Raw genomic sequence first — 18,378 nt, forward strand, 5'->3', positions numbered from 1 at the left:
CTGCTAGGGTTGTTCTTTAAAACCCAGCCCAGTAGCAGACAGTAATGATGTGTAGGCAAATGACTGCACTGTGCACACGGATTGGGGGGGGGGGAGTGAAGACGGAAGGAAGGAAGGAAGGAAGGGAGGAAGGAAGGAAGGAAGGAAGGAAGGAAGGAAGGAAGGAAGGAAGAGAGGGAATGGAGCCTCTGCCCTGTTTCATTTCCACAGGGGCCCAGTGAACACAGCAGTCGGCTTTCAGCGCCATCTAGTGCAAACTGAGAATAGTTTCGTAGCTAAAAGTTCCGAGGATGAAGACTGACAGGTCCCAGCAGATTGAGCCCAAGCTTCCATAGAAGATGCAGGTGGGTGGGACACCTGGCCTACCAGTTATGTGGCTCAGTGCTCCCTCTAACTGCACATGTCCCTGCCTACACGTCCCTTCCCTGCTGGGGATAGGTAGACAGGGAGATGCACTTGAATGCTCTTAGAGACAGGGCAGTGTGCTGTTGATTTGGGCTCTGGGGACTCTGTGTGGCTCAGAATGAGGTTTCCTGGGCCTCTCTGGGTGACCCTACTGACTGGCGCCCAGAAGGAGGGCCCAGGACCTCCCTAAGGCAAGACTGGGTTTTGAATCCTGAACTCAGCAGACTGCTAAGACTTCTGAGGTTCCACCCCAGGAACTGTGATCAAGGGAGACGCTAGGAGGGACTGGCCAGGAATAGCAGTCTGTTTCGGAACTGGCCCTTGGTGGCAAGGATTTCCCCCGTACAGTAGAAAAATAACAGCTCTATTTCATAACAAAGACGAATATGGGGTCTACTAGAAGAGCAGTGATGGGCCCCGCATAATACTGTGGATGGGCAGTCTGAGATATCCCAGGCTCGGGGAGGTCAAGCGGCTGGTCCAGGATCCCAGAGCTGCTCTAACCGGTAACCTCCTTAGTAGGTAATTAACACAGTGTTCAGCTGGTTGTTAGCGATTCCCAGGTTGTCCGGGACTCTGAGTCAAGGTTCCCACTATCGCTCTGGACAGGGGCCAGGAGGTCAAGGTCACAGCTGAGCCCCTCTGCGCCTCCGCCCTGAGAAGGGGCCGAGCCTCACAAGGCGGCGCCGCCCCCGCTCCAGTCCCGCCCCGTCCGCCCCGCCAGCGCCTCCCGGGGCCCGGGCTTTGCACTGTGCTCGGAGGGGCAGACGCAGCCCGCAGCCGCAAAGCCCCTGGCCTTCAGAGAGATGCGTGGCCAAGGCAGGGGGCACGCCCGCTGGCCGGCGCCTCTGCGCTCGCTGCTGCGTGCCTTAGGGCCCCAGGACGCCGCCGCCCAAGGCTTGGCGCAAGGTAAGTGCAAAGGGGACCTGGGATCCCGGGCGCACGCGGGGCTGGGCGAACTCCTCCGAGCCCCCTGTGCTGCCCTTGACTGCTGCCCACAGTCAGGATGCCCGCTGCGCCCCAGCCGCAGCGCCGGCGCGTCCTGCTTCCTCCTGCAGCAGAGTCTCAGGGATCTGTCCCTAAACAAGGGCAATGGGTACTGTGGGCAGGAGAGTTGACGTTACGTTCCTGTGATCTCATCTCGGATTTGGAATCTCCCCTCTGATCATAAGTGCCCTAGTGTACCTGGCAGGCACGTGACCTCACCATGCCTCGGTTTCCACCTCCGTGAAATGGGGGCGATTCAACTTGATGCTGTGATCACAGGGGTACAGCGCTAGTTACCCAGTAAGAAAAGCTCCATGAGTGCGGCATTTTTCCAAGGCTGGCTCCCCGCGCCTCGCCTCCTGCAGGACAGACACCTGGTCCTGGAACCCTGGAGCGAGTTCAGCTACGGAAAGACTGGCCTGAGTCGGGTGGGGGTGGGAGTCTTTAAGGAAGTCCCACCTGGTCCAGGGTAGAGGCACGGCAGAAGAGAAGGGGCACAGGTCCCCTGGTGACAAGACCAGGATTACTCCTATCCTCAGTGGCCTTGGTTCAGGATCGGGGTGGTGGGCGGGCTGTGGAGTCCAAGGAGGAGAGTGAGGCCAGGGCTTCTCAGTCGACTTTGCCCAACATTGCCAGGGGGCCTCACTCCAGGACAGCCGCCCCAGTCACTTAAAACCTGAACTTTCAAGCAGAGCCTCGGGTGATCTGGGACCAGGTTAGTCAGGAAACTGGTTTAGACCAGGAAGGGCAGTTCTGCCTTCACCTGATGTGAGAGTTTCAGCATCTGCAACATGGAAGCCGGATGTGCTGCTGAGTCCCCGAAGCTCTTTCCCTCATCTGAAAGATAGTTAGCTAGTTTATATCGTTAGACAGTTATGCTAGAACCAGGATTGGGAAACCTCGAGACAGAGTCCAGAGTCACAAAGCAATGCTGAGAAGAGAAGTCAGGTACTGTGGAGGATGCTGGGGTTACTGGACACTCCACAGACCCTCTCCTCACCGCTCAGCGTTTGGGCACTTTGTTCAGTGACTGAGTAGAGGGCTGGGAGGCCCAGTAGAGAGGATGGCGGCATTCCATTGCGAACTCTGTTCCTCCTAAACACTGAGCATCAGCTATGTTGCCCATGATCAGTGGGCCATGATCAAGAGTTGAGGTACCCTGCCCCCACTAGGGAGCGAGCTTCCTCTGGGATGGCCTCTCTAGGGTGACGCCCTCTAGCCGGCAGAAACCTCCTCCTTCCTTCCTCCCTTCTGCATAGAGTGGGTGTTCCTGAGTCTAGAGGCGCCCTGCCCCTGTTTTGAAGCCCTTGGGCATCAGATGCACAGGCTGGTGTAGGGTTAGATTTGAGGACAGGACTCATGCAGCCCTTCTGCAGGGCAGCGTGTTCGGATCTTTGGTGTGTGAGCTACCTGCCAGCTTATGCAACACCTCACCTGTTCCACGTGTGCCTTCCAGTCAACACATTTTAAAAATAGTTCTGTGGCCTCCACCCAGGCTTTGGCCCTGGCAAGGCTCGGCCATCGTTGACCCATTTTTGGCAAACAGAGAGGGAGTGTGGTGTCAGTGGGTCAGCAAACATCACTGGCCCTGAAAGCACTGTAGACATGGATCCAGATGCCTGGGTGCTGCAGAGGGTAGGACAAAGCATCCCCAACAGAACTGCTGTGTGTGGTGCCCAGCCTGATGGGGAGCTAAGAGCATCCTGGAGACTAAAGAGCTCTGAGCAAGGGGAATGGATAAAGTTGAGTTTGGGACATTTGGGCAGTGGCTTTAGGTTCTGTGGTAAGTCACCTGCATCTTTTATGTGCAGTCCCAGGCTGCTGGCAGGCTTGAGGCTGAGGAGAGAGTGCTCACCCCAGCTAGCATATGACAACAGCATCTTGGGGTGTCTTCAGGATTCTGGAAGGTGGGACACTCTGAAACATCTTCACGGTAGGGGCTGATGGGAGCTGTTGGCTTGACTGCTCCACATCCAATGCTCTGTACTTCTGTGCTTTAGCCCCAGTGATTGGTGGTACCCTTCATGATGTGGTGGAAGGCTTGGCAGGGAGGAGGGAGGATGGTGGGGGTGGTAAGGGGCAAAATAATCCCAATGCAAAGGGCCTGGCAAGGAATCCTGGAGATGGGGGCAGAGCTGGGTCTGGAGGCTCCAGACTGAGACTCAGCAGATGGGGCTGGCCTTTAAAAGAGGTCATTTGTGAGGAAGGACTGAGGCGGAGAGGATGACAGTTTCTGGCTTTCGATATTGCATTGCTATGCTGTGGCTGGGGGGACCGGAATCCAGCTACCTAGTTCAGCTTTGGAACAAGCTCCAGGGACCAGGCTGTATGCTGTACACTTTGATGACCAGACCTGGAGAATGTCTCTTGATCTCTTTCTTCTGGATCCAGAGAGCAACCATGGAGGCTCTCCCCCATGCTTCATGTGCTGATTTCTAACATCTAGCCCTTAAAGGGAAAATGAACTGCTTGGTGGTAGCTTAGAGTCCTCTGCATTTTAGGAGCCCATTAGCCACTAGTTCTGCAGACTTGCATGTCTGACTGGGAAGCACTGGCTTGTCTTGGACTATTTCTGCACCAAATGAGTTTAATAAATTTTTTTTGGAAGGAAAAGCATGATTGATGGTATCAGGACTTGTCCCAGCCAAGGCTCATTAAAAGTGGTGGCCTGAGGGGCCACAAAAAGCATTGAAACCTAATGCTTTGTTTTGCTGGCTCTGTTCAACTTGGGGCTGAGCAGGGCTTCCCAAAGTCAGTAGCTCCCAAGACCCACAGGGTCTGGGCTGCCTAGTTCTTTTGAAATTTTAATGACAACCAGCTGGACACAGCAGGCTTTCTGGTAGAGTGAGTGCCATGGAGGAGACCCCAGAAGCAAAGGGTCACCAGTCTGTTCAGGAAGCTGGAAATCTAGAGCCTAGGCTACAGACTTCTGCCAGTATCCCTGTGCCTGTGCCAGACCCTGGCACAAGCTGGCTCCTGAACCAATTACCATCATCAGGAAGTAGGGAGGGCTGGACCTCTGAAGCTCAATTCACAGGCCTCCTCCAGGCCAGGGATAGCATTGTGTCCTCTTTGTAGCCAGGGTAGAGACATTTGTAGAGGAATCAGGAGATATCGAGGTAGTGAGAGGTGGGTTCCAGCCTCTTCTATCAGCTTTCCAATCACTCCTTAGCAGGGCAGAGCCTTACACCTGTGCTCACCTGGCCCACAAGGTGACAGGTATGTGCCTGGAGGCAGAACACAGTTATGGTGTCTGATATCTATGCACAGCAGAGTCCTTGAGTGTGACCCAAGGTCTCCCGTCCCTCCTGATTCTCTGCTCAGGAGCTCAGGGCATTCTTAGAACACACAGACACCTTCCAAACCAGGGATGTTCAGGCTTTCCACATCTTCCTACTGCAACCCTCCCTGTATGCACACCTCTCTGCTCCTCTCCTCCTGAAGGACCATTGACTGCTTGTCAACTTGGCCTGTGACTGAGTTGATCAATTCTCTTATCTCTCTGCGTGTGCTCATGAATTCATGTTTGTGAATACAAATGCATAAATGCTGTGGTGTAGTGTGGAGATCAGGGTATGACTTCAGGTGTCATTCGAGACAGGATCTTTCTTGCTTTTTCTGCTGTATTCAAGCCGGCCTTCAAGCTTCTGGGGCTTCCCTGGCCTCCATCCCCTCACCCTCTCACAGGAGCTCTGGGATGACAGATGTGAGTAAAATATAATCTGACTTCAGGTTCTAGAGATTCAAACTCAGGTGCTCACACTTTCGTCTTGCCATCTTCCCAGCCCAGTCGCTCTTTTTTTTTTTTTTTTTTAAGGGGTAAGAGAGAGTCTCACTCTGGAGAAAAGGCCTGGATGCAGTTGGATAAATGCATAAATCTGTTGGATGAATGGGTAGTGTGTCCTCTACATAGGACTTGGTGCCCAAACAGAGACATACACATGTGTTACCAATGCAGCCTCCAGATGAAAAATGAAAGCATAAACCTCAAGCCTCTCCCCACCCCTTGCTGACTCCCAGAAGCAGCTGCAGGTTAGGGCTAATCTTGTTGGCTCACCCTGAACTTGAAGGTGTCATTGGAAAGCTTGCTCCATAGCTGCCTGGAAGCGTCATAAAGAATGGTCACCACACAGCACACTTTGTTCTAAAGCAACAGTTTCACTCGGCAGTGTGCCTTGAACTTTTATCTGGGTTAACAGGTTCTCTCTAATTGCTTCAGAATATTCCAGGTCCGGTCATCTTTACAATGCGGTGGCCAGAGGTCATGGTCTGAGTGTGATGTAGGCAGTGAAGCTGCAGCCTGGGCAGCCACCATGCCCCGGGCAGACTTCTCTGGCTCCTTGAAGTGTGTCCTAAGTGCAATGCCCCTGCTCAGGATGAGGTCATTGTCGAATTATATGATGTTCTGCACCCCGCTGCCTGACAGTCCCCATGGGGTCCTGCCCTGCACGGAATCCTGGTGACACTCCTCTTGCTTCATTTGAGGTTCCCATTTGGAAGTTTTGCCAATCCTCCAGAAGAAGGTGGATTTTGTTGCTGGCATTTGCATTGCTTGAGGGAGCGTTTCATATGTTAATTGGCCATTTCTTTCTACCGTGTTAATCTTTCCCTAATTGGTTTGTAAGAATTGTTATTAGGTCTGGATTGTCTGGATTAGAATCCTGCCCGCATGTGGCTATTTCAAGATCTCTGGCTTGTCTTTTAACTCTGTTTATGGTGTCTTTAGTTCAGAAGCATTAGTTTTCACCCATGCTTTCTATGATGACTACAAAGGGACTTTTGCCTGCTCACTGTTATGTACTTACTCATTATTCTGTCCCACTCATTATTGCCCACCGTGACTTCCCCTTGTGAACATGACAAGACAGTGCACAGGTGTTTCATGGAGATTCTAAGAGCTATTCACATGCCTGGGCAGCCGACCATGCTTGTGGCAGCATACATGGTAAGAAGAGGCCAGGGAGCTGTGACCAGGATTGGATTTCAGAATGAATGGCGGGTGTGGCTTCATCGATATGATTCTCTCTAATGGTCATACCTTCATGAACCTCTGCTACTGACCGACAAGAGGCCTCCCAAGGAGGGGCTGCTTCTCACAGCCCTGGCTGCTCCCTGAAGCTGGGCCCAGGAGAGAGACTGGCTTGTGCCTCTGTGCAGAGAATCTGGAGGCCTTTCTCTGAGCTCAGCCGGCCTCTGTGTGAGTGTCATCACACAACACTCGCTGTATTTGGGACAAAGGCCCAGAATGCACAGAGAAATATTCCACAGAACCACAGGGGTTGGGAAGACAGCTCCGTCAGTAACACGCTTGCCATTCCACTATGAGGACCTGAGTTCAGACCCCCAGCCTGCCACAGTATGTGTCTATAATCCTAGTGTTGGGGAGGTGGAGACAGGAGGGCCCCTGGGTTTTCTGGCTAGCCATCCCAGTGAACTCCCGGTGAACTCAATGAGAGCTCTTGTCTTCCAAAAATATGGTGGAGAGAGCAACTGAGGAAGAGGCCTAATGTTGATCTCTGGCTGACACACACTTGCACACATGCACACACATATGTATACAGAGAGAGAGAGAGAGAGAGAGAGAGAGAGAGAGAGAGAGACCAAAACAACAACAACAACAAAACAGTGGTATACACTGCTTGCATCAGACTTCGTGCCTGGGTGGATACTTTGGGTACAGTGTGGAGGGACATGGTGGACCTGGGCACCTTGGTTCCGCCTGGAGAGGACCTGCCTGTGGACACTGCAGCACGTGGGATGGGAGTGCAGCTGTTTGGACAGCCACCTGGTCACCTGGGAGGGTACTAGAGGGACTGAAAAAGTACCAGATGTGCGCTGGTGAGTGTGTGCTTTGGGGGCCTTGTCTGCCACGGGCTGAGTCCCTCTGGGCCTCCACGGAGAGTGGGTGGAGGACACTCTCCAGGGGTCCAAAGTGGGGCTCCCACTCTGGCAGGTATCAGCTATGTCAGTCACCAGCATTCATTGCGGGAAGGAAGACGCAGTGCTTGTGTGTCATGTCTGGTGGCATGCGTACCTCTGAGTGGTGGGGACAAGGGTGCCCGGATGCCGTCCTGCTGCCCCTGAGGGGAGAAGGGGGGGAGATGTTGGAGGGAAGCTGGACAACTGACTTTCACTCAGTTCCTGTTTCCACCTAACACTGTCAGCCGAAGTGTGCAGGCACTGAACAGGTGACACAGGTGTGAGCGGGCATGCAAGCGAGCAGATGCGTCTGCACGTTTGTGTATGAGAGGGATCCTTTTCTGTGTTCACTGGCCCTGGTTCATCTTCTCATAAGAGGCTCCAGTCTCAGCCTGTGGCTCTGGCTCTGTGAGTAGTGTCTATCCACCCGGCGGTGGTACCTCATCTGTGCATCACCTCTTCACATTGTCTTGTAAACCCAGAGAGGGGTCATGACTCCCTGGACCCCGGGTACCTACCATTCACTCCTAACTCATGTGACGTTGATCCTTGCCTCCCCAGAGCTGGCCCAGCAGACTAGCCAGGCATATCCAGGAACTGCAGGATAGGCAGCAGCAGGACTTTGTAAGATGGCCTGGATGCCATGGTGATGTGAGCAGCACAGGGGTGGGGTCTGGCCAGGAACCAACCTGTTGCTCTGGGCGTGGGGGTGTGTCTAGACCTGTGCCCTCTTAGGCCCCTGCCTTAGCACAGGACTCCTGAGGCTGCCTTTTCTCTGGAGGTCTGGTCCTGGCTTTGTCTGACCTGTCCTCTCCCTGGACCCTCTGTGTGCTCAAGTGGGAGTCAGACAAACAGCACTCTTGGGGGAAGTCCAAACAAACACTAAACAGTTGCAGATTTCATTCTACCCCGTGTGGCTCAGAACGGCCCAGATTTGAGGTGATGAAATCAAAGCTGCTGCTTCTGTGTTCTCTCATCATTTCTAGTCCCCCATGCATTAGGAAATTACATTTTTTCTCTCTCAGAGGTATCTTCTGAGTTGGGGGTGTAACTACCCCAAGCCATGGAGGCTGTACTTCAGCACCTCATTTAATGTACAACGTGCAGGGCAGGACAGAGAATCTGGAAGCCATGGGTGCTGCAGAGAAGGCCTGTTCTTCATCCTGGGTCTGGACTGTAGGTGATACAACTACAGGACAAGTGGGAAGGTACTTCTGCTCCCTGAGCTTTGGAGGCTTTGGGAGTGCTTGTTACTATAGCAGAACTAGCTTATGCTGTCTGCTGGTGGTGTATTCCCTTTGCTAATACCCAAACCTCAGTGAGTGACCAGCCTGGCCCGTTCCCTTCATCTTTCAGACCTCAATGTTAGCACTTCCTTCTCAGAGAGGCCTATGTCAATCATGTATCCTCCCCAGCAGCCCCTAAAGCTTAGGAGCCTCGAGCAGCAGCCACCATCTTACTGGGTTTCCATACTGCAGTCTAGCGAGGATGGCCCATCTGCTTCATATAGTGTTGTCTTTCAGGTAAGGTATAGATATGACTCCTGCTCCGTCAACCAGATGAACACAGCAGGCCTTGCCTCTTGAAGTTCTGAGACCAGAATGTCAAGAGCAAGTTGCCAGCTGGTTATCGAGAGGCCCCTGTCCTTGACTTGCAGCTGGCTAGCCACTGGCCTTTATTAGTGCCTGTGTGCGCCTGGCACCTCCAAGGCTCTCCGTTAGTGTAGTACCCAGTGTAGTAGTGTCGTGCCTGTCACCTGTCAATCAGAAGGCTTGCCCTGGGGGCCTCATTTTTGAGCATGTGTGGATACATGTGGGCAGAAAGGCATTAGAGGCCAGAGGGAAACTACCTTGGTCTTTGTGACAGGCTCTCTCACTGACCTGGAGCTTGCTAAAGAGGCTAGGCTGGGCTGTCCAGAAGCACCAGGGGTCCACCTGTCTCCACCCACAGCCCTGGACTTGCAGGCACATGCCTGTTTCTCTCTCTCTCTCCCTTAAACAATTTCTAGTCTTTTAATGAATTCAGTGCTTTATTTTTTATTGAAAATCAATTTCTTTTCATACAGCATACTCTGATTATTTTTCCCCCACCCCTCAGCTCTTTCTCAATGACCCACCCTCCCAAATCCACACTTTCTTTTTTGTCTCTCTCATTAGAATACAAACAGGCATCTACAAAATAAAATAAGATAAAACAAAACCAAACCACACAGAACAGGATGAAGCCACCAAACTGAAAGAAGAAAAAAAGCACCAGAGGCACATATAGACGCAGAGACACACACGTTCACACACACACACACACACACACACACACACACACACACACACACACACGTTCACACATACGGAAATCCCAGGAAAACATAATAACATAATATATATGCAAAGGACCCATAAGGAAAAAGATAAAAAAAATAGAAATAATGTCTAGACAAAACATGAGACAAGGAACCTCCAAAAATGCCCTTGAGTTCATTTTGTGTTGTCCATCTCCTGCTGGACATGGTATCTGGCCTTAATAGTAGTTTGTATACCCAGTGAGTTCTGTATGTCCAGAGAGTTCTGTGTCCAGTGAGTTCTGTGTGTCCAGTGAGTTCTGTGTGTCCAGTGAGTTCTGTAAGGTCCAGTGAGGTCCTTAATCAGACCCTCATTGTTGCTGTAGTAACTACATTATGAACTGAGACCCCCAGCCAGTGCTGTGCTCATCTTCTATGGTTTTGAGAAAGGTGTCACTCTGTAGCCCAGGCTGGCCTGGAACTCACTATGTAGACCAGGTTGGCCATGAACTCAGAGATCTACCTGCTTCTGCCTCCTGAGTGCTGGGATTACATGAGTGTGCATGGTTTTGTAGTCACCTTTTAAAAAACCCTGTCTCCACACAAGGTCACAGTCTAAGCTCCCAGGGCTCAGGACTTCTGCATACATGTGAGGACAGTTCCCAGGGCTCAGGACTTCTGCATACATGTGAAGACAGTTCCCAGGGCTCAGGACTTCTGCATACATGTGAGGACAGTGCTGGGGTGTTGTATGATGATATTTTGTTTGTGTTCTGACAAATAAAGCTTGCCTGGAGATCAGAGAAGCAAAGGAGCAGCCACAGTCAGTTCTTAGCTCTCCAAAATCTCAGACCAAAATGGGGTGATCCCTCTCTCCGAGAATCTTCAGACTGAATGGGGGAAATCCTGTCTCCACCTGCCTTACATTCCTGCTTCTTCCTCCAAGTGCTGGGGTTGAAGGTGTGTGCCACAGCTGCCTGGCCTCTAGAGTTAACTAGTGGTTAGCTCCGCCCTCTGATCTCCAGGCAAGCTTTGTCAGAACACAAACAAAATATTATACAACACAGGAGTTGAGGGCTACCCTTGGATCCTGTATCAGGTTCTAAAAGCAAGCTTCCCAAGAGAAATGGGCCCAGATTCTGTCATCATTCCATCGTTCATGATGACCAGGCCTTGAACATCACAGTCCATCACTTCTGCCACAGTCTCAGCCCTGGTGGCTGCAGACAGCTCCCTCTGAGCCTGAGAGCTCAGCATACAAGGGTATTGTTCTGGGACATACCACCTGCTATGCTGTCTCCTGCAGCTGCTGCCCAGCCAGCCCCTCTGCAGCTCCCTGCAGCCTCCACACCTTGTGCAGCTGTGAGGAGTTCATCCAGCAGGTGTGAAACTGCTTCTTAGGCCACTGGTTGGCTTGTCCCTCAGTCGGGGTTGAGAACCTGTCTGTCCAAGATTCCCCATCCCCGATGGGAAGATGCCTTCCGGTGCCTGCCCTAGGCGTTGGTGGCGGGGTCTCTGTGTTACATCTGCTTCCCTCCTGGTGTCTGGCTTCGTGCCGTGCCCGAAGCCAGTCGTCATCATATGGTCACAGCATGTGTGTTACCAGAGGGATCTCACATGTCGGGGTAGTTCCGCCAAGAGACCCTCCTACCGGAAGCTTGCTCTCCCAAGCTCCATCCCCAGCACTCTCCTCTGTACACTGCACACATCCTGTTGCCTTGGAACACAACTAGAAGCACTTCCAGTTGTGGATCACAGAGCCTGGAGTGTTTATGAGACCCCCCAATACAATGTCCACCTCGTTCAGTGCCTGGAGTGTTTGTGGGACCCCCCAGTACAATGTCCACCTCGTTCAGTGCCTGGAGTGTTTGTGGGACCCCCCAATACAATGTCCACCTCGTTCACTGTCATTCTCTCCACTGAGCCAGCTCAGCACAGCCATGACTCACTCACTTCTAAGGGCATGGCCTGCGGCCTACTGCCTGACCCGAGCGGTTGCCTGTGGGCTCTAGAGCTTGAGCAGGAGTGTGAGTGGAAAGGCCATGGCGAAGAGACAATGTGGTAGAGAAAGCACCTGTTTCTGCACCCACAGAGACTCAGCCCAGAGGCTTACAGGTTGTATCCATGTTAACATGGAGCCTTGGGGTCTCCTAGTGGAGAACCTTTCACAGCAGATTCCAGAAGATTATCAGTATCCACCACCTCTGTGCCTTTCCAGTTTCAGGAACTGGGTTACACTCTTTCTCAGGAGTCTCTGGTGGGAGATGGTTCTTCTGTTTGAGGAGGCTTCGGGTTCTCCTGAAAGCGCATAGTATCAGAAGGCTTGATATCACTGTGCACCACGTGCATACACAGAACTGGAAATGGATGTGTCTAGCCTGCTTGGATTTGGACCATGTCTCCAATTAATTATTATTTGAGTCAAGGTCTCACTATGTAGCCCTGGCTAGCCTGGAACTCACTATGTAGACCAGGGTGGCCTCTAACTTGTGGTGATCCTCATGCCTCTGCATCTGGAGTACTGAGGTTACAGGTATGCACCCCCACACCTGGCTCATTTCCCCCAACACTGAGGCTCCCCTCCAGACACTTGGTGGGCCTTCCTCTGGCTTTGGTTCGAGCCTCCCTGCATGCTGTTGTGAGTTTCTGTCGGGTCCCACCTCCCACCACCAGAGAAGGATCCCTGCAGGCTGAGTGGGCAGCTGCTGCCTGGCTAGTGCACATTACATGTTTGGACAGGAGGATCGTAGCCCTTGCCCAGAGGGGAGAGCTAAAAATAGGTCCTCTTCACCAGATGAGGTTTCTGATACAAGTTCAAGTCTGTGTTTCTCTGCATCTGAGTGTGCAAGACAGCTGTGTTAAGTGCATATTCTCCCTCTTTCGTGACCAAGTCTGTTCACCACACTAATTCTCTCTAACTCAGATAATGAGCCTACTCTGGCCCAGGCTTGCTGTGCATTTCCAGTTCTATTTTTATTTTAATAGCTTTGCTGTCTTTTTCCTGTATTCCACAAGAAATCATGATAAATTAGCTCCAGATTTTAAACATTAGGATCATAAAAAATAAAATAAGAAAAGAGGTTTATTTTTCGACCAAAGTGATTTCCAACTTGGAATGTTGTGGGCACAGGTGACCAGGCACATGGTCTGTGTGGGAGTCACCACAGTGCAGGGCTCAGGAGAAGCTGTCTGATAGGGATTGTGATAGCCATGTGCCAAGTGAGGGCCAGCTCTGTCTGCAGCCCTGGGTTTGTCAGTGGACGTGTGCTACTACGGTGGGACTTCCTTGATCTATGCAGGAAACTAGGAAGGGACTGAGTGACTTGCTCTGGGCAATTTACCTTGGCTGGCTCTGGATTCTCAGCCATTTCGTTATCTTGCCTGCTGGAAATCAGTCCCCTGACTACCTCCCTGCTCTGTTTGACACACACCATGGGTGAACTCATGAGATCAGAGAACAGTTTTCGGGAGTCAGTTCTCTGTTTCCAAAAAGGGATTGAGCTCAGGTCCCCAGGCTTGGCAACAGGGACCTTTGAACCCCAATGATGTCTTGCCTCTGCCTACCCCTATTTTTTTAAAGATCTATCTATCTATCTATCTATCTATCTATCTATCTATCTATCTATCTATTTATTTATTTATTTATTTATTTATTTATTTATTTATTTAATGTACACGAGTGCTCTGTTTGCATGTATGCCTACACACCAGAAGAGGGCGTCTGATCTCACTGGAGATGGTTGTGAGCCACCATGTGGTTGGTGGGAGGAATTGAACTCAGGACTTCTGGAAGAGCTGCCTTTTATTTTCTACCTTTTTCTTTTCCTAAGACATGTTCAATAGCAGGTCAATGTTGTGCTTTAGTGCCTAATTCAAGGGGCCCTAAAAGATTTTCCAATTCCACATGCTTCCTTGAGGGCCGCAAGAACAAGCAGGCTAGGGGTGGAAGTCCTGCCTTGCAGAGACTCTGCCCTACTCAGGTGGGACATCGTGTCCTGTATCGGGGAGGCCCTGGTGGTTCTCCTTGTCCATATTCATCTGTGGTTTGTTCCCTTTACCTCATAGGTTGATATGAGACGTAATCACATCCTCTCCCAGGATCATCTATGCAGGGACAGGGGAGTAGGAAGCAGGGAAGGGAGGCTGGAGAGCAGGCCCAGTGGTTAACAGCACAAATTCCTCTTGCAGAGGACCAGAGTTCAGTTCCTAGCACTCATGATGGGCAGCTCACAACCCTCTAACTCCAGCTCCAGGGAGATCCGACATCCCTGGCTTGCATGGGCACCTGCACACACATGTGCACACACAATACACTTAGTTAAACACAATAAAAGTAAACCTTTTTTAAAAAGTGAGAGAAGGACTTTCGGGGTCACTGTGTGATTCTGTATGGCAACCCCCCACTTCTCTCTTCATGGGAGATGTTACCAGAATGGACAGGAGGCTACAGCTTTCTATTACAGACAGGACCAGTGACCACAGACCTGGTAACCTGGAATACTAGCCATTTACATCACACACCAGTGGCCTGAAGACCAGGTGTCCTGCTGGATCCCTCTAGGCCTCATGCTGAGATCAAGGTGAGGAACACAAGGTGTGGGACTGGCCTATACCCCTCCCTTGGATGTTCAGGGAGAGACACCACCTGCCTCTCCTAGAGGCTGTCACGAATCAGCTAATCCTGGCAAGACAGAGGCCTCATTTTTTTTTTCCTTCTGGCCGTGGCTAGTTTCAAAGGCCACATACTCTGATGTCATGTTCCCTTCAAGCCTGTAGTGGCAGCCAGCCACATCCTTCGCACCCTTTGAATCTCTCCTTCCTTCCCTGGCCTCAGCCCTCTCTTCTGTTTGGCTTTTTGAGGGCTCCTTGTGAGGGCACCGACCCTGTGGAATCATCCAGATTGGGCTGCTGTCTTACAGTTATGTGATTATGACCCTGATTTCGCCCATCACAGGGATGACTGGTTTAATATTGATCAGAAATCTAGGGACTGGGAATCGTGGGGGAAGGGGTTGGAGAATTCTCCTGTTCACACTGTGTGAGGTCAGGGCTGACAGTCTCACACCCAGAGATTCTAACTCTAAAACAAACAGCCCCCGAGGGACAGAGCCCACACACCGGCAGAGGACAGTTTGGATGGTGGTAACACATCTATAGGCTCTTCCATCTAGCTCGGGGGCCTGCACAGGGAGAGCTGGCCATCTTCCTTCCATCTCTGCTCCATCCCATACGACAACCCATTCATTGTCCTCGGCCTGCTCTGCCTCTCTTCCAGCTGCCTCTTGGCTACTCAGCCACTTGAGAAGGCTTTGGGGAGAAAAGGGATATCTCACGCTGCTCTTGCTGGCGATCCTCTTGGGTGGCTCCCCACGTGAGGTTCCTGAGGTCTTTTGAGCTCTGGGGTTCTGCCATCTCTCCACTGCCCTCACAGCAGCACCACAGCTCCGCCCCCATCTTAAATCTCCCCAGCTGTTCACATTGCCCACACCCTCTGCTGGATACTTGCCCTGTTTCCTGTGAACATGCCCTGAAAAGTGGACACAGGTACCAATGAATGATGGTAGAGCTATTCCACCCTGACAGATGAGCCTGTGAGCCTAGGACCCTGTGGTCTTCAGGCCCCTGATACTTGGATAACTGAGTCCCTCATTATCTTTTCTGTCATCTCAGGATCGGAAGGGAGTGGAGCCCAGCATGCTCCTATGTCGGGACAATCTTTCATTCTGCTGACAACCCTAAGGCCCGGTGTTTTAAAACCATAGGCGTCTTTTGAACTGTAGTATGTACACTCATAGGTTTCTCCAGTAGCAACTGTAAAGACCCAGGAGGCTCATAGACCCCCAAGATAGCAACACAGAAAGGCAGGAGAATTTCTGTTGCACCCCAAGTTGCTGGATTAGAGGGGCCACTGCTAGTGCTCAGTGAGTATCACCCCTTTGGCTGCCAAAAGCTAGAGTGAGTGTTGGTGACTGCATCTAAGAGAAACTGTAATAAATGAAGGCCTCCTGTGTGCAGGGTCACAGTGGGTATTGAGGCTCACAACTGTGGGTGCTGTTGGAGAAAACTCCTGTTGGAGAGAGCAGTAGGCATGGTTGCTAACACAGACTGGAATGAGTCAGTTGCTGGAATTCTCACCTTTATGGCCACCGAACTTGTGATGTGTTTTTAAATTCCCACCTATAAACTGAGTGCTGGAGAGAGAGAGAGAGAGAGAGAGAGAGAGAGAGAGAGAGAGAGAGAGAGAGCGAGAGATTTATAGACCCATTTGAGGCTGTGTGAGCAGTGACTTAGTAGCACACACTTAGGGATTTTATTGCTGTGAAGAGACACCATGACCACAGCAACTCTTACAAGGAAAACATTTAATTGGGGTGGCTCGTTTACAATTCAGAAATTAAATCCATTATCATCACGGTGGGGAACATGGTGATGTGCAAGCAGATGTGGTGCTGGAGCTGAGAGTCCTTTGTCTTACAGGCAACAGGAAGTTGACTGAAATTCACGCTGAGGGAAGCTTGAGCAAAAGGGACCCCAAAGCCCACCTCCACAGTGACACACCTCCTAGTAGTGCCACTCCCCTTGGAGGCTATTTCTGTGTTGTGGTAAACAGGAGGTGGAGCTCCAGATCGCCCCAGCATATGAATCTGGTCATCACATTGAAGCACACACTGGATGGAAAGGGAGAGGGTGTAAACAGCCAAGACCATTACTGAAACGTGAACGGTGAATGATGAGAGAGCATTGTGCAGTGAACACCCACGTGAGAACGGGGATGTAACTGGGGTCTCAGAGGCTCCTTTGTGGCCCTTCATGGTCAGACGCTTGCAGTCCCCTCTGAAGGCCCCATCCTTCCTTCTGTGCTGAGTCAAGAGTCCTGGAGGAGCGGTGTCCTCCTGGTACCTCTTCTTCACACACAATGACAGCTCCTGGAGCACTCCAGGCCTCTCTGCCCCCCAAGTTCTACTTCTGACCTTGGCCTCCACACAGTACCCAGTGTCTGCACCCCACCCACCACCTCAGTAGTCATATATTAGAAGGTCAAGTGGGAGCTAAGGCCTGAAGATGACAATTGTACCGGCTTCATACATCTGTGTCCTAGGTGACAGGAGTCACCCCAGCACCTGGGAACCAGGGCCTCTTACTGTCCTTAGGGAATGAATCCTGGTACTATGGATGATGCCACCTACTCTTATCTTCCTGTAGGTGGCACCAGACAGGACTCAGTCTTTTTTTTAAGTCCCATGATGCCCACTTAGTTATTTTCTCACCCTTCTGACCAAGAACTTTGCAGGGAGAAGGGCATTCCTTTGCTCTCAGGCTAAGGGAGGATTTCTTCCATGGCAGGAGTGTGCAGCAGCTGGGGCTTGCTCTTTGGTATCAGGAACCTGTGACAGGATTTATTAAATACATGGGCAGGTCTGGAAGCAAGAGCTAGGCTGGAAGTCGGCCTAGCCTACAATCTTTAAGGCCTGCTCCCACAGCCCTACATCATCCAGGTAGGTCCCATGTCCAGAAGCTTCCACAGCCTTCAAATAGGGTGCTGGGACCAGTTATTTAAATACACAGGTTTATGGGGGAGCATTTCACATTCAAGCCATGACACCCACTTACCTACCTGTGTCTGGTCCATCTCACACCTTTGTGGTTACCTTTGGGGAGCACAGCTTAGTGCCTGTTCACGTTCTCTGGGAAAGAACAGCAAAAGACAGATTTGAGAGACTCTTTGGCTGTGTAATGCCTCCAGACTTCATAGCCAGTGTGAGTTCTGCTCAACAGGTTCCTATTGTTCCCCTCTGTCTGTCGGTCTGTCTGTCTGTCTGTCTGTCTCTGTCTCTCTCTATGGTGGTAGAGATGGTGTGGGGTGGCACAGGGGGACATTATTACATCTTTTTGCTCAATGCCAGATCTCAGTGCCTGGCATGTGGACACTGGTCACATGAAGGCTATGAATGCCACATCCTCCTAGGACCTCCCCTGTCTTAATGTGCTTTCTATTGTTTTGATAAATACCCATGACCAAAAGCAGCTTGGGGAGGGAAGGCTTTATTTCATCTTACAGTTTACAGTCCGTCATGAAGGAAGGAACCTGGGGGTAGAGACTGAAGAGGAAGCCACGGAGGAACGCCTCGCTCACCGGCTCGCTCCCGATGCGTACTCACTTGGCTTTCTTACCAGCCCAGGAGTGTTACTAACCACAGCGGGCCAGGCCCTTCTCCATCAGTCATCAACCAAGAAAATGTCCCACAGGCTAATCTGATGGAGGCATTTTTTCGCTTGTGGTTGCCTCTTCTCAGATGACTCTAGCTTGTGTTGAATTGACAAAACACCAACCAGCACCCTCCCTGTGAGAGTTAATTTTGATGGTCAACTTCATGAGAATCTAGAATCACCTGAGAGACAGACATCTGTGTGTGCCTATGAAGAGCCTCTTCATTGGGTTGAGGTGGGAGTGCCCAGCCAGTGGGGTGAGGTCCTGAACTAAATTAAAAAGAGAAAGCAAGAACTGACCACTAGTGTTCATCTCTGTCTGCTTCCTGACTGCAACTCTCCTTTCTGCCATGATGGACTGGGGACTCTTGAACTGTGAGCCACACTTACCCTTCCTTCCTTCGGTTGCTCTTGGCATGCATTTTGACACAGCAGTGAAGCAAGTGACCCCTCCCCAGCCTGGTCAGGCACTCTGCCGTCCTCTCCCTGTGTCCTCAATGGTGGCATTGGGAACATTCTACTCTTTCCTGCAGACTGGGCCCAAATTATCCTGTGACAGGGCATGGTGTTTGATAATCTGT

The 18,378-nt window shown here is 51.4% G+C and overlaps 1 protein-coding gene across 1 annotated transcript in view; it reads left to right on the forward strand.

The window, feature by feature from the left end:
* The first annotated feature begins 1,148 nt into the window (after nt 1–1,148).
* Phactr3 (phosphatase and actin regulator 3) overlaps nt 1,149–18,378 on the forward strand; it is a 238,434-nt gene continuing 221,204 nt past the window's right edge. The window contains exon 1 of the mRNA XM_059262050.1: nt 1,149–1,314. Coding sequence (XP_059118033.1) covers nt 1,212–1,314 — 103 coding nt within the window. The 5' untranslated portion in view covers nt 1,149–1,211. The remainder of the gene's footprint in view (nt 1,315–18,378) is intronic.

This window comes from Peromyscus eremicus, chromosome 4, assembly GCF_949786415.1.
Source record: "Peromyscus eremicus chromosome 4, PerEre_H2_v1, whole genome shotgun sequence".
NCBI classification, from domain to species: Eukaryota; Metazoa; Chordata; class Mammalia; order Rodentia; family Cricetidae; genus Peromyscus; species Peromyscus eremicus.